The sequence below is a fragment of the Gopherus flavomarginatus genome, chromosome 10 (genome assembly GCF_025201925.1).
Source record: "Gopherus flavomarginatus isolate rGopFla2 chromosome 10, rGopFla2.mat.asm, whole genome shotgun sequence".
NCBI lineage: Eukaryota > Metazoa > Chordata > Testudines > Testudinidae > Gopherus > Gopherus flavomarginatus.
In genome coordinates this window covers 29,475,149-29,500,827 of record NC_066626.1, presented here as the reverse complement: position 1 = coordinate 29,500,827, position 25,679 = coordinate 29,475,149, and the positions used below count along the sequence as shown (strand labels likewise).

General features: G+C 39.5%; 1 protein-coding gene across 6 annotated transcripts in view; it reads left to right on the top strand.

Annotated features, from left to right (window-relative positions):
- MYO1B (myosin IB) overlaps window positions 1–25,679 on the top strand; it is a 264,196-nt gene that overhangs the window by 76,773 nt on the left and 161,744 nt on the right. For 4 of the 6 annotated variants that reach the window (XM_050969465.1, XM_050969469.1, XM_050969468.1 and 1 more), the window contains exons 2-3: window positions 19,791–19,948; window positions 22,093–22,233. In XM_050969465.1, coding sequence (XP_050825422.1) covers window positions 22,099–22,233 — 135 coding nt within the window. In that variant the 5' untranslated portion in view covers window positions 19,791–19,948; window positions 22,093–22,098. The remainder of the gene's footprint in view (window positions 1–19,790; window positions 19,949–22,092; window positions 22,234–25,679) is intronic. The other 2 variants (XM_050969467.1, XM_050969466.1) reach the window with 1 other exon arrangement.

Sequence of the window (25,679 nt, the reverse complement as noted above, 5' to 3'; positions counted from 1 at the left end):
GGCTTAGACTTATTTTTATACGGATACATGTATGAGGGACGATTGTGGGAGGAGATTGTCATTATCTTAGAATGGAATTTAAAATTCCAAGAACAAATAATCTTTAGGAGAGGACACTATTATTTGGAGAGGGCTTCCAAGACCTGGACAGTTGTGGAAATGGCCCAAATATACTTATTTTAATTTAGGTACGACATGAATCTTGAAGGGCAGACTGGTCATGATAAAAATTGCCTGTGCATAATTAGTTGTGATATATAAGGATGCAGTGTTGTACATCTGTTATGCTTGTGGTTTTTAAGAAGGGCATAATGCTCCTTCCTAAGTGACTAGGACTCTCCCTCAGAAACAATGGCTACCCTTAGCGAGGCCTTCTTACCATCAGGCAAACACTGCTGTAAAGACACAGATACAGCATTTAGGGGTTCCTTGTCTTACACTTAAAATAATCATTGGTATTTTAGTTGTGTACATATATGCACTTATTTTTTGGCTGACAGCATGCTTGGTACACCATGTTGTGTTGATGTTATGTTGATAAGGCATGGTTATTGTCCCAAAGAGCTTATGGAATATTATTTATTATTTATTAAATAAAATATACTTCAAGAGCTGTTAGCCTGTGTATTGGAAAGAAATGGTTGTTTGAAATAAGGCAGGTTAGAAATTATCACTGGCAAACATCATAGGTCCTGTAAAGTGGCTGACTTTTCAGTTTTAGTGTTGAATCATGATTCTACCATATCCTGCTATCCTATTGTTAATTGTGAATTAAGGGTGGCAACAGGCTGCCCATCCTTCCTTGGGTGAATCATCACTTTGTCAAGTCCTGTATCAAAGGCATGGTTTTCTCCAGGTTTTGCTAGGATGTAAACGTAATCTGACACATTTGTTAAATTGGACTTCAAAAGTGGGCCAATTTTAAGTGTATTAAAACATAATAAAATTTCTCAGTTTATTTTCATAGAATCATAGAATATCAGGGTTGGAAGGGACCTCAGGAGGTCATCTAGTCCAACCCCACTGCTCAAAGCAGGACCAATCCCCAGATAGATTTTTGCCCCAGATCCCTAAATGGCCCCCTCAAAGATGGAACTCACAATCCTAGGTTTAGCAGGCCAATGCTCAAACCACTGAGTATCCTACCCCCCCTGCCAGTTTTCCATCTGATTATAAAAATGTGACTTTATAATAGTGTTCTTTTATGAAGCATAGTGTTTTGGGCTTGATTCTGTAGTAAAATGTACTGTTTTGTACCATCACAGTTATTCCCATAGCGATATACAGTGGTCAAAATTCAAGTCAGAATTTTCCAACAGTTACCGCACCATGGTATCTTAGAGAACCACACTTTCCCCCCATACTTAGAATAGAAGATGTTGCTGGAAACTACATGTTAATTGTTGGCGTGTATTGGATATTTTAATAGCTTCTTCTCTATATGGATACTACAAAGAGGATGATGATTTTTTTCACAGGATTAAGCAGAAGATGAAGGAACTCTTATTAAAATATCTTCAAGAGGAAGCACAGGGACTCACTGGTTTAAAGCCTTAAACTTTTTCTGAAGTAAGAACCCCACTTCTAATCACATCTATGAGGAGGAAATAGGGACCAGAAAAGAGGAACATGGATTTAAGGTGGTTGAGTTTAGCTAGAGAATTACATTAGTCCTGTTTTACATTAAATTTAACAAAATCATTTTAGGAGAGCAAGTGTACATCTCTGGGCCATGTGCTTCTGTAGGAGGATGAGAGAAGAGAGGCAGGCAAATGAGAAGAGGAAGTGGGTAGAGACACTGGAAACCTCAGCAAAGTCATTAACTTTTCCCACTGCATACTCATAAAGGGCTGCTGGCAATCTACAGAAGATGTCAGAGGTCTTCTTTCACACAACCCTCTGAGATCATCAAATTTCTGAGCTCTGTGGGAACAGAAGTTCTCCATGCTGGTTTCTGATCTCATCTTTCCCCAACAGCAGTAATATCAGAAGTGGAGTAGCTTGGGAGTCAGCGAGAGAAGTGAAAGAAAAGTAAAGTGGAACACAGTCTGCAGGACAGCTTTGTGTAACTGTAGAACAGTTTGGTTAGTGTAGCACATCTACTTCTTGATTTCACACTACATGTGATCAGAAACGGGACAAATGCTTACACGCTGGGGAATGTTAAACAATCTGGCAGTAGAGCACTGATCTTATTTATGGCAGCTCAAATGCCAAATTGTTCTATAAATCTTACCTTGTATTTCATTCATCTTTTTTTTTTAAGTTAACAAAGAACAAATTGAAATGAAAAACAACATTTTAGTGAATTATGTTTCAAGAGTTGGGGAATTTTCTGACTTAAAAAAGATGACAGGACAAGCAAAAGCGTTACTGCTTCTTTATGAATATGGAGACACACTATTTCATTCCCTCCACCTTTTAAAATATCAGCTACATGTCTTCTCCCCTCTTTGCTGGGGGATGAGGGCACTATCACTGGAGGACCACAGTAGTGATGTTCCAGCCCAGAATACTGTAATCTGATCTGCAGCTCCTCCTCCCCAAACTGGGGAGTAACAGCTCTGCTTACATCCTTAGACATGAAGACCTGATATTTCTAATGTAAAGCTCAGACAGAAAACATTTTCTTAAAAACTTCAAGATGCTTTATCATAAAGCAACAGTAAAGGGCAACAATGGTTAATCTGTAGGGCTGTCAAGTGATTAAAAAAATAGAATACCATTTATTTAAATATATTTGGATGTGTTCTACATTTTCAAATATATTGATTTCAGTTACAATACAGAGTACAGTGCTCATTTCATATTTATTTTTTATTACAAATATTTATGCAGTCAAAAATTAGCACATTTTTATAACGAGCATCATCAGCATGGAAGCATGTCCTCTGGAATGATGGCTGAAGCATGAAGTGGCATACAAATGTTTAGCATATCTGTCATGTAAACATCTTGCAATGCTGGCTACAAAAGTCCCTTGTGAACACCTGTTCTCACTTTCAGGTGACATTGTAAATAAGAAGATGGCTGCATTATTTCCCATAAATGTAAACAAACTTGTTTGTCTTAGCAATTGGCTGAACTAGAAGTAGGACTGAGTGGACTTGTAGGCTCTAAAGTTTTACATTGTTTTGTTTTTGAGTGCAGTTATGTAACCAAAAAAATCTACATTTGTAAGTTGCACTTTCATGATAAAGAGATTGCACTACGGTACTTGTATGAGGTGAATTGAAAAATACTACTTTTGTTTATCATTTTTACAGTGCAGATATTTGTAATAAAATAACATCAAGCGATCACTGTGCACAGTGCTCACTTTGTATTCTGTGTTGTTATTTAAATCAGTGTATTGGGAAATGTAGAAAATCATCCAAAAATGTTTAATAAATTTCAATTGGTATTCTGTTGTTTAACAGTGCGATTAATTGTGATTAATTTTTTTGAGGTAATCGCGTGAGTTCACTGCGATTAATCGACAGCACTATTAATTTGTGCTTCACAGTTCCCAGAATCAGATGGTCAGAAGTGCAGATTTTTCCTTTGTACTGATCCTAATGGGAACAGGCTATATAGCTTCTCACCACAGTCCAAATCCACAGGTGTTATGGAGAGTTTTGGGATTCCTGCCAGGGGGCTCTCTCTGAATTCTGCTTGGAGCTCCCATCTTCTGCTTCAGGTTTTGGTATTCAATGAATGTGAAGCACCCTTGTTCCGCTTCTGGATGCTGGATTGGAACTTTTGTTTTCTTTCCTCTCCATAGGGTGTAGGTAGGTTCCATATTAAACCCATTTCCCAACCGCCTTATTGTTTGTAGGCAGATGTGTGTAGGGTTTTTTTTTGGGGGGGGGGGCGGTGGGAGGGGAAGCTCTGCTCTTCTATTCCTGTGGGTCCTCCAGGTTTTCTTGTGGTGGGTGTAACCTGGTCTCCTCTCAGCTGCCATAGGCTCCTGCCCTTGCCTCCATTCCCCCATTCTTAGGATTCTCGCAATTGTGTGAGATACTTGTGCAAGTCCAACACCATTTCTGCAATCTTGTTTATTAAAAGAATGTAGTCCGTCTAAACAGCAGTCTAGTAACCCTTCCCTTTTTGATGAGGGGCACCCCTCCTGGGCTCACTGTTGTGCCCTGTGTCTGCAGGGCAGTTGAAGGGGAACTTAACATCCCCCTCCCTCTGGAATTCCCAGCTTGAACTTTAAACAAGTGTGTCAACTCCCATCAGTACCTGTCTGCAGTACCTGATCCGGGCTACTACTGTAGGCCTCCTAATTCCCATTTAAGAATCCCCCGCCCCATCTCCAAGGGCTTTTGCTCCTGCCCTTGCTGCAGGGAGCTTTGGCTAGTGTGAAGCCCCTTTTCCAGTCCTCTCTGACTTCGAATCCCCTGTAGGTCTGCCTGTCCTCTATCCAACTGAGCAGGCTCCCTCTTAAGGTATGTATGTCTTCACTGTGATTTAAAAACCCGTGGCTGGCCCACGTCTGCTGACTTGGGCTCAGGCTAAGGGGCAGTTTAATTGCAGTGTAGACTTCTGGGCTCTAGGACCCTATGAGGTGGGAGGGTCCCAGAGCTCAGGCTGGTGACAGAGCCTTGAATTCTACACTGCAATTGAACACTCTCTTAACTGGTGCCCCTGAGCTGGAATCAGCTGGCATGGGCCAGCTGCAGGTGTCTAATTGCAGTCTAGACATACCCTTGGAGCAGTGGTTCCCAAACTTTAACAACCCGCGAACCCCTTTCACTAAAATGTCAAGTCTCGTGAATCCCCTCCTAAAAATGAATATTTCCAGCAATTTTCTCCCTTACCTCAGCATAAATTATAAAAGCAGTGATCTTGAAAATATAAAAAAATTTGATATGCTTATTCCACACTGTTTATGAATTATTAATAATTACAGTATTTTTATTACATTATGAAAACAGCAACACGCTTCCAAGATATCACTTTTGCAGTTTGTCTCACTTTTGATTAAGCCTGTTATAAGACAAGGCTCCTATCAGAGGCGCCAGTAGAAAAAAGGGGCAGGGGTGGGGCATGTGTGTGTGTTTGGGGGAGGGGGAGACTGCCAGAAAAAAAGGGCACCTCTGGCTCCTATGTTTCATCAAGGAGTATCGGATGTGAAACAGCATGAAGATATTTAAGAAGCCAACTCAAGGAGTTCCTCCTACACAAGCATTCAGGTCTTGAGCAGTCCAGGCAAACAATGCACATTACAACAAAGCTTAAACTTGTTGCTCTTCATAGGAATTTAAAAACACTAGCAGACTATTTAATTTTAAAAACAGCAAAAAATATCCTCCTTCCTTTCCATTTCTTATGAGAGTCTTGATGTTTAAGTCTCCTCAGTGTGATAGATACGTTTGCTTTGATCTGCTTAGCTCTTGGAAGTCGCCAAGGCTGTGGGCTGCTGGCCCTGTGCCGGCTGGGGTCCCTGGGGACAGCTCTCTCCGCCATTAGGAAATTTTTTTCTGAGACCCCCCTGTAACATTTCATAAACCCCCAAGTGTTCACGAACCCCAGTTTGGGAACCACTGCCTTAGAGGAAACACCATATGCAGGTTATTAGCACATAATGCTTGTTCTCCTGAGCCTTTGACAGCAGAGCTCTTCCTTGGATAGGTCCAGATTTTGCTTCTACTTAGTTTCCCAAGAAGCGGAGTAAAATTTACATAATTCTTGGCACTTTCGTGGTTGTCCCCAAGCTTTGAAGAGCAGTTGTAAAGCTGACTAGTTCAGCTCAGTTATTGCTTGGAATTGTCTGCAGACTCAGGAAGACAATTATATACCGGTTAACCATTCAGATGTGCTTCAGAGCTAATCTTTACTGCCATGAGGACAAGAAACATAATTTTCTTTTTGATGAAGGCATAAATCCTGCAGAAACTGGTAACCTGTGTCTCCCCTTCTCACCAGGGAAAGTTTACGATCTGTGTTGGTGACTAAACTTGTGGTTATATCATGGTATGTTCTGCTCATGCTAGTAACCTTGTAGCGGTGATGAAAAGCATTGTTTCATTCTAATAGTCTGTCAAAGGATGGATGCACTCGGCAACTTCTGACAGGATACTTCTAAAGCAAAAAAACTAAAATATAAGCCTGGTCTAGACAGAATAGCAGGAAGGATTGACTTGGGAATAGCGTGGACAAGAGAAAAGGATGGGATCCTCTCTATCCTAATGGAAAAACTTGCAAGGAAATTAACAATTCCACAGTTTGGAATGAAAGCAATCAACATATGGGGTTTAAAGCTAGGCAAGCAGACAGAAAATTCAGTAAAGAAACTGAAGGCTGAAGAGACAGAGCCCATATATCCAGAATTTGCCAACAGTGAAGGCAAGAAATATTTAGCGTGTCAAAGGCTTTCTGGGGTTTGGGGGTGGGGGCAGAGTGCTCCTTTACACTATTTTCCTAACCCACATTTATACTATGCTGCCTAACTGATTTAGTGTAGGTGTGCTGCTCATTTCAGTCCTAAACATCTTCATAATCTCTGCCTTTCCCTCTCCCTGGAAGAGAGAAGGTTGCTGGAGTGGACATAAGCAGCATTCCTATGCCATTGGGCAAGAGGACCAGATGTAGGGAAAGAGTGGGTGTGGTGGGCGGGAGAAGGAGAAGATGACAATTAGAGAAGCTCAGCAGAAAGGTGAGGTAGTGGGTACAATAGTAGTGAAACAATTCAATGCATATTTCTCAGTATTCAAACAACGGATAACAAAGAGGTGCTTATTTTTCACTACTATCTGCAGAAAGCTTTTATTTTTAATTGCTTGTGAGAGATGCCAGATTAACAGCACTAGAGTGCATTAATCCATCTACAGCATGGTCTGAAACAGTGCAAGCTTCCCTGCCCCAGCCCACAGATATGCTTTGGAAGCTCTGTTGTTGTGCTTTCCCTCTCCTTATTTCTACCCTTTTACTCTTTCTCCCTACCACTTGCACCTTCTACAGTGGCACTGAGAATTATTAATAGGAAAAATTAAACAGAAGTAATGACTATAAGAAGGAAAAACTTGTATCAAATAAATAGTAAGAGATTGAGGTTCATAGACCCAAAACCTGGCCAATGTTTTCTTTCTTGTTTGGAGTCCTTAAAATGTTTTCCCCTCCCCCAGCATGTGAACATAAGTACAGGTTACTGTTGTTTGTTTTTAAAAAGCAGCAGCCTTAGGGTAACCAGTGAATGCAGGAAATGGAGAGGGTATACTATGCTGTATTTAGATGAGCCTGCAAATTATTAATCTGAAACTTAAAAACCAAATGTGGACACCTGTGTGTGATACTTTTTGCACAAAAGACTTTTGAAAAACTTATGAGCAAAGTAGAAGGAATTGATTCAATACTTTAATTCACCTATGTTGAAACCACTTCCTAGAGTTAGAGCCTAATATGGCCTCTAGTAGGTCATTGAATAAGGAGTTGCTGAATGCCACAATTAGAGAAAGTTCGTTCTGCTGCTGTTAGGTAAATCTTGTCCTGCTGTGAAATTGATGATAATCTGGTCAATTTCCCTATTCTGTAGTTTTGCAAAGCAATAAACACTGAGGCTAGGGGATGAAGAGGCTGCTTGAGGCACCCGTCTCCCATTACCACAGCTAGGAGGCTCAGGAATGTAGTGAAGATCTCCCAATGACCAAGGAAGCTGCCAGAGGTTTCTTGGTTTAGGGTGGGGAGCAAAAAGAAGAGAGGAATCTAGCTGTTTGAGAGGCTGGACTGTGGATTCATGTTTACCAGATGCCTACTGATGCACCTGAGCCCAGCATCCTGCTAGGAATCCCAGCAACTCTCTTTTCCAGCAGGGGAGGTTGCCTCTAGACAATGGAGGAAGGGAAGAAGGGGGTAGCGAGAGAGAGAGGGGTTACTTTAGATTGTAGCCTGGCTAGTAGGTTTAGCCAAATAGTCCACAAAATTTTACCAGACACTCAGCAACTGATGTGTGAGGGGATGAGTGGATGCATGTGGGTGGACGGGGTGACTGAAAAGTTACAACAGAGAAGTATGGTATTTGGGGGTGAGATTTTTTTGGAGGAGAATTAGCTCAACAAAGGGTAAGAAGGGTAAGAGGATGAAGGGAGAGAGAAAGCGCTTCTATATCCTGGGAAATTTCCCCAAATCTGGGAATTTTTGAGTAAAATGTTTGAATGAAAATTCCCAATTTCCCAAGTTGAAACATTTTACTCACAAATTTCAGGTTTTGGGAAATTTCCCAGGATATAGAAGCACTGTAAAAAACAAAACAAAACCTTCATATGGGAATTTTTCACCAGATTTGGGAAATTTTTAGTGCTAGGTGGGGAAAAGTTGGCATCACGATATAGAAGCACTGGAAACGGACATTGTAAACAGTGCAAGAAAGCATAGATCATGATCTGGAAAGAGAAAAGTAGATCAAAGTCAGGGAAGGAAAGAAAATACAAGAGGTAGCTGATGTTTTTAAAAAGACCAGTTGAATAGAAAGTTCTTTGTTAGCGTTACTATCCATATTACGTTTACCTGTCTTCAGATACTGCTGATGCTCCTCATCCTATTGCTCTGTCTTACTTTGAGTTCTGCTTCTTTTCCGGGTGCTGGGTGAGGCTGGAGGGGACAGCTGCGAGTCTGTCACTCCTGCCTGGTGTGTGTGCTGTGTTGCGGGGGTGTTGGAGGAATGTCTTTATTTTCCAGTCCTAGTGCTTGGTGGGGGAGAGTGGCAGCCTGGCATGGTGGTGATGGGAGCCAGAGTAGGAACTGCAGAGCCAGCTGTGAGGCAGAGCATTTCAGGAACACTCTCAGCTCTTCAAGGGTGGGGTGGGGGGGAGAGAGAGAGAGCTCTGCCTGCTCCATGTGCTGAGTGAGGAAGAAGCCCCCTCAGCATGTGAAGCACCTCTTATTTCCTACCTTGCCACAGGAGGCAGTGGAGTGGAAAGGCAGCCAGTCTGAGGTGTTTCCTCATTGAGAAGCCCTCTATCTAGTAGGGGCAAAATGTGACTAGCTGCTGTGGCATTGACCCTGTGGTCTGTGAACACAGAACAGATTGAGAGCTACCTCTCTCATGTAACCTGTCATGTAACAGTTTGTAACCAGTAGTGATAACAAGGACTCTGAAGGTTACCTTGGCAACCAAAAAGGTGCAAAACACCTTCATTTTATTTTTTTGTTTAAATCTGAGGATATGAGATCTCTGAGATGAGCCTAAATCTCTGAGAGCACAAGAATTTAGCGCACATGCATTTCTAGAGTTCCTGGTAACTTGTAACACAATTCTAAGATAAAGAGATGCCTGCAGATGTATTCATTATGAAAACCATCAACTGACTTTTGTTTCTGCTGAAACAAAATTTGGAAAAGCTCAATGTCTCTGTATAGTTGTGAGTTTGTGTGGGGTGAGATTGACTCTCTCCGCTCCCCACTTCCCGAGGGCAGTGTCTTCTGTGGCTATTTTAGGAAAGTATTTCACACTAAAATTGCGAAATGTATGTTTTAAAACTTAATTGAAAATCTTTTATCTTCCTTTTGACTCCAGTGATCTTTGTGGGTTTGAATTGCCTGTTTTAGAGCTCTCTCCATTGTCTGGGGCCATCTGTTGATAAAGCAGTCAGGTTGATGGAAAACTTGATTTATTGTTTAATGATTTCTGATGTACTGGTGAAAATAGACAATTGAGAAGGACAACCCAAAGTCTAAATTATAAAGATTATTGAAACACAACTTTCTGTACTGTGTTTAAAAACAAACAAAAATACAATTTACTTAATCTTTCTCTTTTTCTTAAAGGGACACTTCACTTTATTAGCTCAAAATTCGGAGTTAATCTGTTTGCAAAATCTCTTCCCCATCTCACAGCACCCTTAAAAAACAAAAATAAAATCTTCTTCCTGCTCTGCTTTTCTGTTACCAAGGCTATGGCTACAGTAGAGAGCTTACAGCGGGGCAGCTCTCCTGCAAAAAGCATTGTTCACACTGCTGCTTAGGTAGGTGTAACTTCTATTGCTCAGGAGGTGGCTTATTCAGACTCCTGCGCGACTTAAGTTATACTGACGTAAGTATCCGAGGGGTAGCCATGTTAGTCTGGGTCTGTAAAAGCAGCAAAGTGTCCTATGGCACCTTATAGACTACAGAAGTATTGGAGCATGAGCTTTCGTGGGTGAATACCCTCGTCGTCGGATTCATGTGACATGCATGTGGTGGTGTAGTCTCAAGACTGCCAGCCTCCCCGGAACAGAAATCAGTGTGCAGCACAAACAGTCATGGAAAATGATGGCAGGGAAACAGATCTATTACAGCTTTTAAAGGTAATGTCTGAACTGCAATGTTTCTAAAGTCACCTGTCTATTAGGGGGATGTGCTCATAACCAGTGCCTGTTCAACCATTGGCTTTTTCACTAAGGGACCAATTTTGTCCAGGTGTCAAAATATATTAATAGATTGTCATAGACATTTGAGGTCTTCCTTTGACAGTAATATCCTGGTAACCTGACTTGCTCTGGCCATGTAGAGGGAACCACTTCCTTCCCCGTCCCTGTGATCCTTTTTGTCTCTTCTAGCAGATGTTGCCCATGGGAAAAATATGAAAAGAGTTCTGGGTTCTTGAGTGTTGGGAGGAGGGAGGTAAAAGGCCAATCAGTGTGCTGCTTTTAGTGGCAGATTCTCCATTTGGCTCTCTTTGCAGCTAGTGAAGCCATTTGAACTCTTGTGAAGTAGTGGATTAGCCTCTTGCATCCTATTGAACAGTTCATCTGTCACTCCTGCCCTCTTGAAGATGGATGGAACTGCAGGTACCCACTGGACCTAATGGGCTGAGTTGCCAGGCAGTGGGTGTGTTTCAGAATTGGCAGATTGGATTGCATGAATATGAGGTCTGTTAATTATTTTTGGTGGGGAGCTGTCAGGATATTGGGGGTTTTCTGGTGACTTGTCTGTCCTCTTATGTTATATATACCAAACGTGGAAATGAACAATTGAAAAGCTACTGTCAGAAGGTACTTTTGTCTTTGTAAATTCCTGGCTTTACTTTGGACAATTAGTTCTTGCAAAAGTGTATGTTTAAATGGAGGTGAGGGACATGTTGCATCCAATCCCTCGTGTAGCTGGGACGGATTGAGCTCAGGGCTGGTCATTCAAGAACTGGTGGTGAGAGGGGAGTTGATCATGCTCAGAAAGGAACCAATATTTTCCATGGGATTTGGATTTTCTGAAGCATCAGTAATTTGATTAGCTTGGTGTCCAATGGGGAGAAAAGCTTGATCCATTCGTACATTGAAGTTATTAATCAGCATGAGGTGTTATGCTTGTGGCATCCTTCCCTCCCACCCCCAGATGGATCCAGTGGTTGGATGTTTATTACCGCTGTGGCCTGTCTTTTTATTTTTTTTTTGGTCATCTTCATTCACATTCTTCAGACATCTTTGACTGTTCATCCACTTAGCACTTGACAGAAGAGTAAATATTTCAAAACAGCATGCATGGATTTGACAGCAAGATTGCCACTGACAGTAATACACCTTATCATATAAGGACCTTGAGTGACATGTCACTGTTGTTCTATGGCAAATAGAAACTTATAATTCCAGCTGTCTCATGTTGCACAGAGGTGTGTGATTAGCACTGAATGGATAAAGGAATGACTTGCTCTCTCAGTGTGTGTAAAAGGAAGTACAAGTATTAATTTTTATTATTGTAGGAGTGTAAGTGAGGCATATAGCTTCATGTTGAATGTAATATCTCTCCCAAAGGAGGTAGGCCTCACTTGGAAAAAATGTGTTGACTGTGTGTGATGAAGACTGGCCATTTTAATATAATAATGTGCAGGGATCTGCTGTTGGTGGGTCTTTGAACATGAACTGTGGCCTGCTAGCAGGCCAAAGTTATGACACTTAAAATAAACAAAAATTTCCTAGCTTGGTGTATGTGGCTCTGTTCTTTAACAGTTATGCAAACATAACCTTTGAATCAGGCATGAAATCAAAAATTAGCACTAAATTTAAGAGCAGTTTGAAAGATTAAGGTAACTAGTTAAAAGGGCATCCCCTCTGTACTGAAATTCAGCTATACAACCAATAGTAGTAAAAACTAGTATTTGTATTTTCTTAACTGACTGTCTCCCAGGTGTTTAATGTTCTATATTAACTACCTGTATACCTAAAATTTCATGTAGTTCAAACGGGACTGTCAACCAAATATCTAGACTGTGATTTAAAAAAACACGTATTTTTAAGTTAGTTTCAGGTTCAGCATCTCTCCCTGACATGGTATTGCAATCTCTCTTTGCTATTCTTTAAAAAAGGATTTATCTTTCTCTCTTTCTAAGCCCACGTCCAGACTAACCCGCGGCATCGGCGGGTTAAAATCGATTGCTCGGGGATCGATATATCGCGTCTAGTCTGGACGCGATGTATCGATCCCCGAACGTGCTTACATCGATTCCGGAACTCCATCAACCCAAACGGAGTTCCGGAATCAACATGGAGAGCCGCGGACATCGATGCTGCGCCGTCTGGACGGGTGAGTACCTAGATTTTAGAAATTCGACTTCAGCTACGTTATTCACGTAGCTGAAGTTGCATATCTAAAATCGATTTTAATACCGTAGTCTGGACGTGGCCTAAGTGGAGAGACCCACATAAGCAAATTGACTGAGACTACAGCGAAGTGGTTCTATTTTTAAAAAATGCATTTAAGTGCACGAAAAAAACAAACTGGAAAAATATTACAATAATATTTCTCTATTTTTAATGATAGCAATCTGAGGTGTTGCTTCTAACAATGTAGGATTAAAAATGGACACACTTTTAAAAATTGATGTCAAGTTTATTTACTGGAGATGAGAATGTTTACAAAATTCTACAGTTAAAATGTGGCTAAAGGAAGTTTAAAAATAAATATTCTCTATGGGATGGCTTCTACTCCTAATAATGTTAGTGGGAATTTTGCCATGGAGCCGGAGCATGGAGCCAATTTCTAGGGAGCTGTTCCCAGCCATACAGAAAATGGGAAATGGGAGAGTAACCAATGCACTCACCTCAAAAAAGCGAAAGTAACTTAAAATAGAAAAACTATATTCAGGGTTCAGAATAAGCTGTTGCAAAAAAAGGTTATACCACACCTATAATCTTTTAAACCTATTGGTATAATTTAAAAACTTAAATGAAACTTACCCAGAATGTAAGCGGAGCCTAAAACATCTTTGATATTTTAAGACTACCTTTTAACAGTTGCTAAAAAAGGTCTCTCAGGCTGATATTTCAGTAGCAAGCATTCTCCTCAAAGCCTACCAAACCAGATTAACCAGTAGAGATCTCTTTTAAAGTAAAGATATAAACCACTGAATTAGGAAACAGACCAACAACCTAATACGATAACTGGTAACAACTAGATATTGTGTACATATAATAAATATTGCAAGTACTTCGAAAAATTGCACATACAGGAGAATAAAATCGAAGTGTTTTATCTAGACCAAAAAAGTAATCTTATAATAAGGAATATCTGTATCTATATATAACGGATATCAGAGAGAAGCATAGGACAAATGTAAGTAACATAGTTTACCCTTCAGCACTCAATTAATCTTCAGTCAGTTAAGAGCAGGAGGGAAAAAAAACCTTTGTTTAGTACATATAGCTCTCATGGCCTTTGCCTTTTGTGGTTAAATACAGAATATTTGGTGATTTTTCTCAACATGTTTATATCACAAAAAGATATCTATAAAGCACCCATGGGCAGTCCCTGAGAACATACAATTCTCTTGGGGAGTCTGCCATCACAAGTTAAATAGAGCTGGAGTAATCTATCCAACGCAGTTTAAAATAATAAATAAAAAATTACAATAACCTGAATCACCTCAAAGATGTTAAGTTTTAATCCTCATTAATGTCAATGAGTGACATACATTTTCAAGAAAATAATACACTTCTCTCTGAAGTCTAGTTTTTCTAAATTCCCAAATATGTTCAGTCCCTATAAAATTTAAACTACTTAAAGAGATGATTCAGTTCCTTAGCAACTGGGAAGGTAATATTACTCCTCATAATTGCAGACCTGTGGTCAGTAATACATATTTTAACTGGCCTCTCATGTATATGACAAACCACAAGCACATGTAAGCCTGCAAATTACTTAATCAGTGCCATATAATTTTTTTGGGCTATAGAGATTTGTTTTTCAGTTAAAGCACTGCTGTGAATCTTTAATGGTCTGCCGAGTAATTTTCTCTGTGACTCTCAAAGAATCGTAGTATAAGTAGCCACCACTGATTATAATAAAGGTTGCATAGCAGTTTTCATTCTAATCCCCTGTTTTCATTTGCTTAGAACTTTCTGAAACTTGGAATACAACAGTTCTGCTATTAATAGAAAGTATATTTTTCAATCAGAAAAACATTTGCAATTCTGAACAGCTCTGTTGTTAAAATGAGTTAAAAGTTGATGTTTGACATGGAAATTACGTGCACTGAGAAGAAAACTAATTTTAATTAGAGCAAGTTACGAGCCTCTGAAAAATGCATACTGTCCATGCATTTTGCATTGTTCTGTCATTATTCTTGTAAAGGGTTCTTCAAATGGTAAATTGTTTTTTGCATATAGTGAGTCCATAACTTACTTAGTACAGCTGTACTCATCTTCTATTTACATTCCAAAATGTGTAGGGGACTACTTTAAATTGAGCTTCTGTGTTTTTGTAAGATATGCAAGAGGCAGCCCATTTCTGGTGCACCTTGAGAGCTTTGAAGCCCCAAAGGTGGACAGAAGAGGGGTTGCAGGCTACTTCAAGCACATAGGATAGTGAATTTTAAGGGAATTTAGTTAAATACTTCTAGTTATGGAATTTACCTGAGCTACTGTCAATTGTTTGGCAAGTGAATAGGTCTTAAATATCTTGAAAAATATAGCTTCTTTTGTCTTTGTTTAAAAGCTAACTCAATTTAGTGTGTCTTTTGCTATGAAATTCTTATGGCAACTGAACACTGTTGTGACACTGGACTCTCAGTAGCTGGAAATTCTCTGTCCCCTTTTATGTATGCATTAAAATGAAGTCAATATAACTTTGCACAACTTTTCTACCACTGAAGATACATGTGGAGAATCTAATAGTACCAGCCAACAGCTGGTATTGCCATTTCTGTTGTGGCAATATTTTTGAATGAATGGGGTGAGTGTTTTGTCTTGATGCTGACAGAAACATTGCTCAGCAGTAGATATTGTTGCTGTTTAATTGCTCTTAATAGAAACATTCCCTCACTCTTAATATAAATAAATATACCTCACTATCTCTTGTTTAGCCTTCATAATTTACTGAACCCATTTGTGGTTAACTAGTTGAGGAATCTATAAAGTCCTCTCAATGTTTGACGCTTATTGAAAACTAACAAAACATTGAGCAAAGTTTTAGAAGTGTCTTTTCAATTCTATAAAAGCAGCAGAGTGTTCTGTGGCACCTTATAGACTAACAGGTGTTTTGGAGCATGAGGTTTCGTGGGTGAATACCCACTTCGTCGGATGCAAAACGTATGTTAGTCTATAAGGTGCCACAGGATTCTTTGCTGCTTTTACAGATCCAGACTAACACGGCTACCCCTCTGATACTTTTCAATTCTAGATAAGACATAACAAGCATTGTTTAATTTTAAAACAAAGCCAAAGTTATAAACTACTTAAAGGCAAATATTGACTGGTTCAGAGTGTAACTGCAGTAAACTATTGCCTGGTGAGGGAAAAAGGTGTTCATAAAATGGTCATCTGTTGGCCAAAGCTTAAGGCAGTGTACAGAAGCAAAGGAAGTGTTTTCACTTGTATAATATCCTTGGTCTACAACATACCTGTCAGAGGGGGACTTGCAGGAAGTCGTTGGGCACCACAGTTCTCTCGCTGCTTGGCAATTGTGCCCCCACTCTTTTCCTCAGTCCTTTCATTGCCACATCTCAGCATCTTTGAACAATCTTGGGAGACGCAGGAGGTTATAGACTCTCTCCCTGAAGAAGAGTTCCAGGCAACAGAAAGGTTACATCCACAATGCTGCTGCTCTATTGTGCTCTGCTCTGTCCCAAAGACTGAAGAGTTGGGGAATCAACAGCCCTTGCTAATGTTTTCCTGGGTCAGAATCAGCAGTTTGTTACATGCTGGATGCTGAGTGCTCTGGTCTTGGGTTAACGGAGCTCCATAGTTTTCTCAGTGAGTGTGCCCTTGGCAAGAATCTAGGTCGATGTCACTGTGTCCAACAGGGCTGTTTCTCTATCAGCATACTCAATTTCCTGTATATATGTACTCTGTGCATCAGTTTGAGGGCAGTGGCATGTGGTTTTTTTGTATAAAGGAACATCAACAACTTCCAAATCCTATTTCTTTCTAAATTTTTGTGCATGCTTTTGTCAGATGTGGCACAAAATTACTCTGACAAAAAAGATAAGCATTTTCCCCATTTCTCAGTTTCACTTGTGTCCATTTGGCAGCACTATGTATCTAGTCATTTTCACTGTTTCCTGTATGTGGTCACAAAGTTTACTTTATTTGTACTGATTTATTCTGCAGTGACAGGGAAATGAAACATATGTGAGTGGGATTGCAAAATCACAAAAACTGACAAGGAGGCTGAGGGCCAGGTAGGATACCTAAAGCTACTTCTAACTCCTCCTAGATTTCAAGTTGTTGGTGTTGCTGATAACTTTGCCTTTAATTTCACAAATGTTTTCTGTAGAGAGTAGACTGCAGTGATGGCAAGGACTACTTTTTTTAACCATCCTGAAATTGGAGCTTTGCATGAGTCCAGCGCTATCAGGAGAGCTTTGGGTACTGAGACATTAAAATGTCCTCTTCCACTGGAAAAGAGACAACTAAGGGGGAATATGATTGAGATCTATAAAAGCATAAATAGTGTGGCAAAAGTAAATAGGGACATGTTATTTACTCCTCATAACCCGAGAGCTAGGAGTCACCAAATGAAATTAATAGGCAGCAGGTTTAAAACATACAGAACAAAATATTTCTTCCACAGACTGACTGTGCGTTGTGTGAACTCTTTGCCAGAGGATGTTGTGAAGGTCAAGACTATAATAGGATAAAATAACTACATAAGTTCATGAAGAATAGACCCATCAATGGCTATTAGCCAGGATGGGCGAGGATGGTGTCTCTAGCCTCTGTTTGCCAAAAGCTGAGAATGGGCGATAGGGAATGGATCACTTGATGATTACCTGTTCTGTTCATTCCCTCTGTGGCACTTGGCATTGTCCACTGTTGGAAGACAGAATACTGGGCTAGATGGACCTTTGGTCTGGTCCAGCATGGCCGTTCTTATGTTTTTATTTTTAAGTGAAAATCTGTGCTAATACTCAGAGTTCAGGGAATAAATACATCTTTATTGACCAGGCAAATGGAATTTATTGCAATGGAAGGGAAGAATCTGATCTAATAAGAGTGGTCTGTGAGAGAAGAATAAGTGCATAAAAGGAGTAGAGAGTAAGTTGAACATAGAGGAGTTGTCATTAGATAGGGGCAGTAGAAGCCAATGCTAGGCTGCAGAGCTTTGTGGCTTCTTACCTAGACTGTGTGGGGACAGGAGAGAATCATTGTTGACTGTAGTGTTCCAGCTGGACATGAATAGAGTTATCTCAGGCATTGGAGTGTGTGGACGCGAAACACTGAACTAGTATTGCAAGACCAAGGTTTTTCTTGGCTTGTTGCAGTATGTTTTTATCTAATATAGACAAGATTCTGGACAATTGAACATCCTTTTTTATAATGTAAAATTCATTGAAATCTATGCAAGTTAAGTGGGAACTGGGCCAGGAGGAAGAGTGAGGAAGGAGAAAGCTGGCCACTGAATAGGAAGAGAACAGGGATGGTGGTGTGGAATGGAGATAGAGTACACTCTGGGGATGATTAGGAAGATTAATAGGGGAGGGAACTAGCAAGTAGGCATGGGAGAGTTCAGAAAATATTTGGGGAAAAATCTGATCAGCAGAGTTGTTCTTGTTTTTGTTTTTTTTTTCCCCTGAGCCAATTTCTTGTTATACTAAAATTTAATAATTTACAACTGTAAACTTTACACAACTCTGTTTCATACAGTGTGTCCAAATGAGCTTGATACAGCTGTAAATGGGTTAGATAAATCTGCGGTTTGCCATTTTTATCAAGCTTTTCTACGGTCTTAATATTACACAGTTTCCGTACATCTTTGAATCTTTCTCAGGTCAGTAATTTGTGTAGAGAAATAACCAAGCAAAAGTCATTCTTGTGTTTATATAAAAAAGCAAAACATAATTAACACATCTGACATTTAACCAACTTGACTGTTTTTGTTTTGTTAAGTGCCATCCACAGCACTGGCTAATGCTGGCAGTTAGGTTTCATTTTTAAGTTTGGCAACGTTAGTTTTACCTAATCTTTTCCAGAAGCATACCATTGCTTTATAGTTTAAGGGCAAAGACTTTCTAAAAATAAGTCTCTATTTAGGAGTGACTTTGAGAACACTAGGTCTATTACAGGTCGATGGGAGCTTCTGGGTGCTCAGCATCTTTAAAAAATTTAATTAGATGCCTAACATGGATTTGAGCTCCAAAGTTTACAGATCGATCTATGAATGTCTTGGCTGAAACTTATTCCCTTACCAGTGCAACATAGGACTTTTCATTTTCTACTGAAATATAGCGTTGACTCTTCTTAGTATTTCTTCAAAGTCCTCTTTCTTTAGCAATAATGATACTTGGCACTTACAATGCACCGTGCACTTTCAAACTGCCTGACAAACCTTAACGATTCTATTTTAATGACTCTTCCCCACTATTCTATTCTGTTCTTAATTATTCTGTTAGCATAAGTCTAATTGTTTAGTGTGTGTGTTGCATTATTGTTGGTGGTTCTTAACAAAATCTGTATATTGAAAATCCTTTTCCACTTGCTTCTTCTCGGTCCTCTTTCTAAACTAAATCCATCCTGCAAATCCTCCATTGTGACAACTGTGCCAGAGTAGAATTGCACATAGGATCCCAAAATGGTGGCTTAAACCATTTGGATTGTAGAGTATTTTTGGATCATACCAATTTCAATGTAAACCAAACATTTGGCCTTCAAAAATGTCCTTTAAATTACTGAAATTGATTTAGAAAAAACTTGTTGAATCATGCTGTGTAGCCAGCATATTATCCCAGTTTTACTATCTAGGTCAGTAATATCTTCCTGTTCTAAAGCTGATGGAAGTGACCAATGATACTATGGTACTAGATTACTGCAAAAAAGTCTTAGAATTGAATAAACCTTGTGAACTCCTTTCTCAAATACTATCAGTAGACTCATCTCTGTAAGTCATGCACTGTTCTTGCTTTGCATGCTGGGAATGGTGACTTGGTGTATCCCTTTTGTAAGTGCCTCCTAGTTGAGCAGTATATGAATAGGCTTGTGTCCTCCTGGTCTTGAAATTCCATAGCAATGATGTGTTTAGCATAGTAGGTGGTTTGTAATTTCAGAGTGGTAAATGAGCTCTACTGGCTAGACCTAAATTTTAGGTTACAGTTGACCATATTAGGGTTTTGTGCTAGCTGAACTTCTTTTGGTACTGACTCAATATTTAATAAATTCCATATTTGAGGAGGACTTTTTTAACAGCTCATACAAAATAGTTGAACATTAGTTGCAGAAAAAAAATCCTGTGGAGAGTAAATACACAATTTAAAGTCAGACCAGTGGTTTTTAAAAAGTAGTTTGAAGAGGATGAGTGGAAAAGATGTACAAATCCAAGTCATACCTATGGCATGACTTTTGGGGGGCATTTAAATTTTTTTTTTTTTTTAATAATTCAGGAGCTGAGGTTGTTTTTTTTTTTTTTAGGACTAAACCAAGATTTTGATGAAATGGCTTTCTCCAATATGCAAGGAAATGCTCTCTTGTTTGTATAGCAAGACTGACCTATCAACAGTTGCTTACCACAGTCCAGCATGGTTATGAGAGAGAAATTCACATGGATATGTGAAAGCTAAGATTCCCAGGTTTGGTTAAGGTTGGGAATCTTTTACGGTAGAGCTGCAAGTTTTCTTGGTTAAACTTGGAATAACATCAAACATGCCTTAAATCTGGGTTGATGATTTGAGGGATATTTGAACTACAGCTCAAAAATTAAATAGTACATAATTATGCGGTGGTCATAGTTGCAAATAGGAGGTTAAAAGGGTAGTCTGGACTGAGTAGTTTCAGATTAATTTTTATAGGAAATCATGTAAATGTGATAGCAGTAAACATGCGAACAGTTTGCTTATCACTGATCGTATAAACTAATAATCCCCTCCAGAAACTTTATTTAAACTTTTTTTCATAAGAAAAAAATAAAACTAGAATTCATTGTGGAGGAATAGACAGAAGATGACAGCCCAGATACTTATTACTGACAGGTCATTGCTCATTAGTATGGCTATTCTGCTGTTATAAATTTGCATGGCTGCACAGTAATCTCAAAATTTGAGTTTGTGATGTCACAGGGCTGTTCATCTATCTGTAGTTCAGCATTTACAATGCAGTCTATGATCAATTATTTAATTTTGTTGTAAAAACGTTTACATGTATGAATTCCTTGGCTTGATCCTGGTCCTCAATTTTCTCCTGTCCCTATTGAGGGAAGTTTAGAGTATATCTACATAACAAAGATAAAACTCATGGCTGTCCTGTGCCAGCTGACTCGGAGTTGTGAGGCTTGGACTGCGGAGTAGCAGAGTCCCAGAGCTTAGGCTCCAGCCTGAATCTGGAAATCTACATGGAGAGAAACAGTCCTGCATCCCAAGCCTTGTGAGTCTGAGTTGGCTGGCATGGGCCAGCTGTGGGTGTTTCTTTCTTCGTAGACATGCCCATAGTTTTGGAGCTGTTTATTTTCTATTTGATTTGAAAAGATCTGTTCAGGAAACTATCTCTGGTTTCAGCAAATGAAGTTAGAAGGATGGGGGAGGGATAGCTTAGTGGTTTGAGCATTGGCCTGCTAAACCCAGGGTTGTGAGTTCAGTCATTGAGGGGGCCATTTAGGGATGTGGGGCACAAAAGTAAGCCAAACCAACGAAACAAAAAACCTGTCAGGGACAGCATTTGGTCCTGCTCATGAAGGCAGGGGACTGGACTTTATGACCTTTCAGGGTCCCTTCCAGTTCTATGAGATAGGTATATCTCCATAAGAATAAGAAGTAAATTGTTGAGTGTCTGCATTCCAGTTGAAAGGAGTTGTTAAGAAAATTAATTATTTAACAAACAGCAGTAAAGGTATAGTTCCACAGTGTTTGAATGGTAGACAGTCCAGACTATTATGTTGTGAATACTAAGGAAAGATTCTATTAATAAACCCAAAAACGTGGGAAATGCAATGTATAATTTAGAATAGCTTTCTTGTCTGACTTAATTGACTTAAGTGGTTTTACTTTTAAGAATCTAAAAGGTTGTTTGGAGTAGTGGAGGGAAGGTGAAGATGGGAAAAGTTGAATCAAATTGGAATATGGACAGTAAGCCCATAAAAAGCAGACTTTTTATGAATGTCTGGGCATTCTAAAAATCAATAGAAAGTTGGGTTTGCATACACTTGAAAATATTTTTATTGTAATAAAAAAGTCTGGATTCTATGCATAAGTTGCAATTCCGTTCTTGATTTTCATTTTTAAAAACAATTGACTTCTTAAAAGTGGGAACTTTTCATTAAGTCCCTGGAAAAATCTGCTTGCATAGGGATTTCAGGATTGGGCCCTAAATTTGAAATGTATCCATATAAATTAACTGCAAATCAAAACATTTACTTGTTTCTAGCTTATCTTCCATGAAAACAAATAAAGGAATCTTGGATTCCGACCTGTTGGAATCTTTAGCCACCTTGAATTGCCTCTCAGTATTTGATATCTAGCAAACAAGGGCTGTGTCTTAGGACTTTGTGGGCTATGTTTTGGTGCCTTTGTTTTATGTCCACGACGCTTTGAATTATTGTTGTGAATTCTCTCCTTTTTCGATTAAAAATATAACATTTTGAAAAACATTTAATAGAAATGATACTCAATGTATTTATGTTCCTGTGTGGTGATCAGCCAAAGTCCTGGATAGCGCCTATAAATGTGAATAAATAGACCCTTTCAAATTAATCGTTCTCAAATGTTTTTTTCTCTCCCAATAGAGGAAAATGGCCAAAATGGAGGTGAAGACGTCACTTCTAGACAATATGATTGGAGTGGGAGATATGGTCCTTTTAGAGCCTCTTAGTGAAGATTCATTCATTAATAACCTCAAGAAGCGCTTTGACCACAGTGAAATATATGTAAGTACATGCTGCACAAATATCTCCTTGGGGGGCTATTTAATCCTCCTTTTAAAAAAAAAGAAGTGTTTTAGAATTATATTGTGTAGGGGGTACATGTCAACTGCACACCATGATATGTAAAATTACATTAGCTAAAGGTACTTAACACCTCTTTTATTTTTTTAATTGTGACTTATGCCATCCTTTATTCAGTCACTTGCTTCTGATCTTCCTCAGACGTGTTTCAGAATCCTTTGCGCAGGTTCACATGGTGTTCTAAAGATAGGATTTGGCTCCCATCACTTTTAAAAGAAGGCCGCGTGGGAATCAACAATGTAAATATTTTGATCTTGCTGTTGTATCAGGAAGACACATTTTAAAGAAAATGTGCTTCTACAGAAGGTGGGATATAAGTAGTCTGATTGGCACCTCTTTTCATGATCCACAAAATAGGTATCATTGATATGGTGTATAAACAGTACAAATTTAGAGTGTTAATGGAATTACTCTACAGGGATTAGCGGAAACATGAAATGTTGCTTGCAAACAAAGCATGTGCACAAGCATCTGCAGTTCTGCTTGCAGCTGGAGACATGGTTTGTAAACTTGGATATGTGTGGGATTAAATACACATGAAGATTGTGATTATCTTTGAGCAGTGATAAATTAGAAAGCGGAAGTGCGTACTAATGGTTACATCAGGGACCGAAAATAGGACTCCTGTCCTGAGCCCAGTTCTGCAACGGGTTTTTTTGAGTGGCCTTATAAAGATGCATTACTTTTGCGTCTTAGGCCAGGGCTACACTGGCATTTTACAGCGCTGCAACTTTCGCTCTCGGGGGTGTGAAAAAACACCCCCCTGAGCGCTGCAAGATACAGCACTGTAAAGCCTCAGTGTAATCAGTGCTGCAGCGCTGCAAGCTACACCCGTAAGGGATGTGGTTTACGTGCAGCGCTGGGAGAACTCTCTCCCAGCACTGGCGCTCTGACTACACTCAAAATTTCAAGTGTAGCTATACCCTTAGTTTCTTCCTCTTTAAAATGTATATAGTATACCTGTGTCACTGGGGCAATGTGTGGGTAATGTCATTCAAGAGCTTTTTGATCCCTGAATGAAAGTCAGTGCTTGAAAAATGTACTTAATAGATAGAAGATGAAAGCTATGAGCCAAAGGGGAGCTATGCTCTCCAAGCCATAGCACCTGTAACTTAATGGAATAAAAGAGTTGTGTACCATATTTAATTTTGGTTGTTCTCAATCCACTTCCTGTTTAATTGTTCAAAATGTTACTTATAGTATGTTGCTTGATTTGTTATGCATTCAGTCCTTCCATGACTTAATTCCACTTTCTCCTTTCTATCCTATAATAGATTGTGGTTTATCTGCTTTGCCTTCTGTATTTATTTCCTTTCTTTCCACTCCCTTTATGTGTCTTTATTTCCCTATATTATGTGGTCTCCCTGCTCCACTATATATTCTTTACTGCTTCTCTCTTCTTCAAAATCACTCTTTCACTTTCTTCTCCCACCCATATCTACACACAAGCTGTTGCCCACGTCTAGTCACTTAGCCTTACCCATCCACCCTATTCACAGATAGGGCTTGAAGAATTGACTAGTCACCTGATAGCTGAGGACTAAAGTAAGACAAGTAGTTCTCATTGTCATAGCCCTCGTCCAGACTAACCCGCGGCATCGGCGGGTTAAAATCGATTGCTCGGGGATCGATATATCGCGTCTAGTCTGGACGCGGTGTATCGATCCCCGAGCGCGCTTACATCGATTCCGGAACTCCATCAATCCGAACGGAGTTCCGGAATCGACACGGAGAGCCGCGGACATCGATGCAGCGCCGTCCAGACTGGTGAGTACCTCGATTTTAGAAATTCGACTTCAGCTACGTTATTCACGTAGCTGAAGTTGCGTATCTAAAATCGATTTTAATTCCTAGTCTGGACGTGGCCTTAGATAGTGTTGAGGGGAGGAGCCACGGTGACCCCCAAATGTGGGGAGAGGAGAAGGATTCCTTTCAAGGTGCTGTTTTAGGAATTCCTTGAGGGAATTCTGTCACTTGTAGTCTCTGATAATCAGGCATTTAAAAACTAAAATGTGAAGCCTCTTTTGGCTCCTTGAAGAAGGAGGGAGGGTGTGTGGAGGGACTCTGCCAATCTACTGTTCTCACAGCTTTTTTCTGGGTAGTCCTCCCCAGTGATTAGCTCCTCCAGTGCTTCCCTGCCCATCCTGGCTAGTAGCACCTCTGCTGCCACAGCTCACAGCTTTCCCAATATGTAGCACAGTGTAATTGATCTGATTCTTGTCAGTTTCAGCGTTGACTGTGGATTCCCAACAGTAGCAGTGAAAACTAACTAGCCTGATCAGTTTTCACTCTGTTACAGCAAAGTGAAAACATGAAGGGTAGCCGAAGTGCTGGCACTGTTTGTGTGCAGACTTAAGAACATAGTACAGTGCTGGTTTATCCTCAGTTCATGTTTGGAAGGTTCAAGTATCAGAGGGGTGACCGTGTTAGTCTGGATCTGTAAAAAGCGACAGTCCTGTGGCACCTTATAGACTAACAGACGTATTGGAGCATGAGCTTTTGTGGGTCAGCTTTCATCTGACGAAGTGGGTATTCACACACGAAAGCTCATGCTCCAATACGTCTCTTAGTCTATAAGGTGCCACAGGACTCTTTGTCATTTGGAAGGTTGTTAACTATAAGGGCTAGAAGCTTACTTTGTGCAGAAACCCTAGAGTCTGCCAGAGATGTTCAGTTAGGAAAGATGCCTGCTTGCTATTAGGGAGTGGATTTTTGAAGCGCTTCAATTTTAGGTAATATAAAATGGAAAAAGTTTGTGTATTTTTATTGAACTTTGGGAGATTGGACAGTTTTTCTGGATATAAATCAGATTTGTATACCAAATATCTAATCTATTTTTTTAAATGTATAGAATAAAAACTACCTGAATTACGTATTGTTTTCACAGTCACTTCAAAAATGCATTCTTTGAGGCAGTTACATCAAAATTCTAATTCTGTTGGCTAAGGTGATAAAGTATTACTGCAGAATAATTAATTGTATTGTTTGCTTTGGCAAATAAAGGAAGGTGTCATTTTCTTCATTAGTATGGGAACATTTGCCTTCCAGGTGGAAAATCCTGACACTTTTCAGGAAAATGTATTTAAGTTTGCTTCCAAGCATAAAGACCTTTCAAACAGGTAGTTCAATTCCTGTTTTTGTAGCCTGGATAGGAAGGATAAATATTTCAACCAACTTTACTTATCACTTTTTATTGTTTGATCTTAAAAAAACTCAGTTTACTAATCCACCTATTAAAGGTGGAAACTTTTAGATGAAATCAGAGCATTTACTATATTAAAATATTTAATTCAAAGCCAATAAAAGCAATAGCTGTTTCAAGGAAGTGCCAAGTAGTGTACTGTTGCGTAGACTGGTTATCTGGTTTG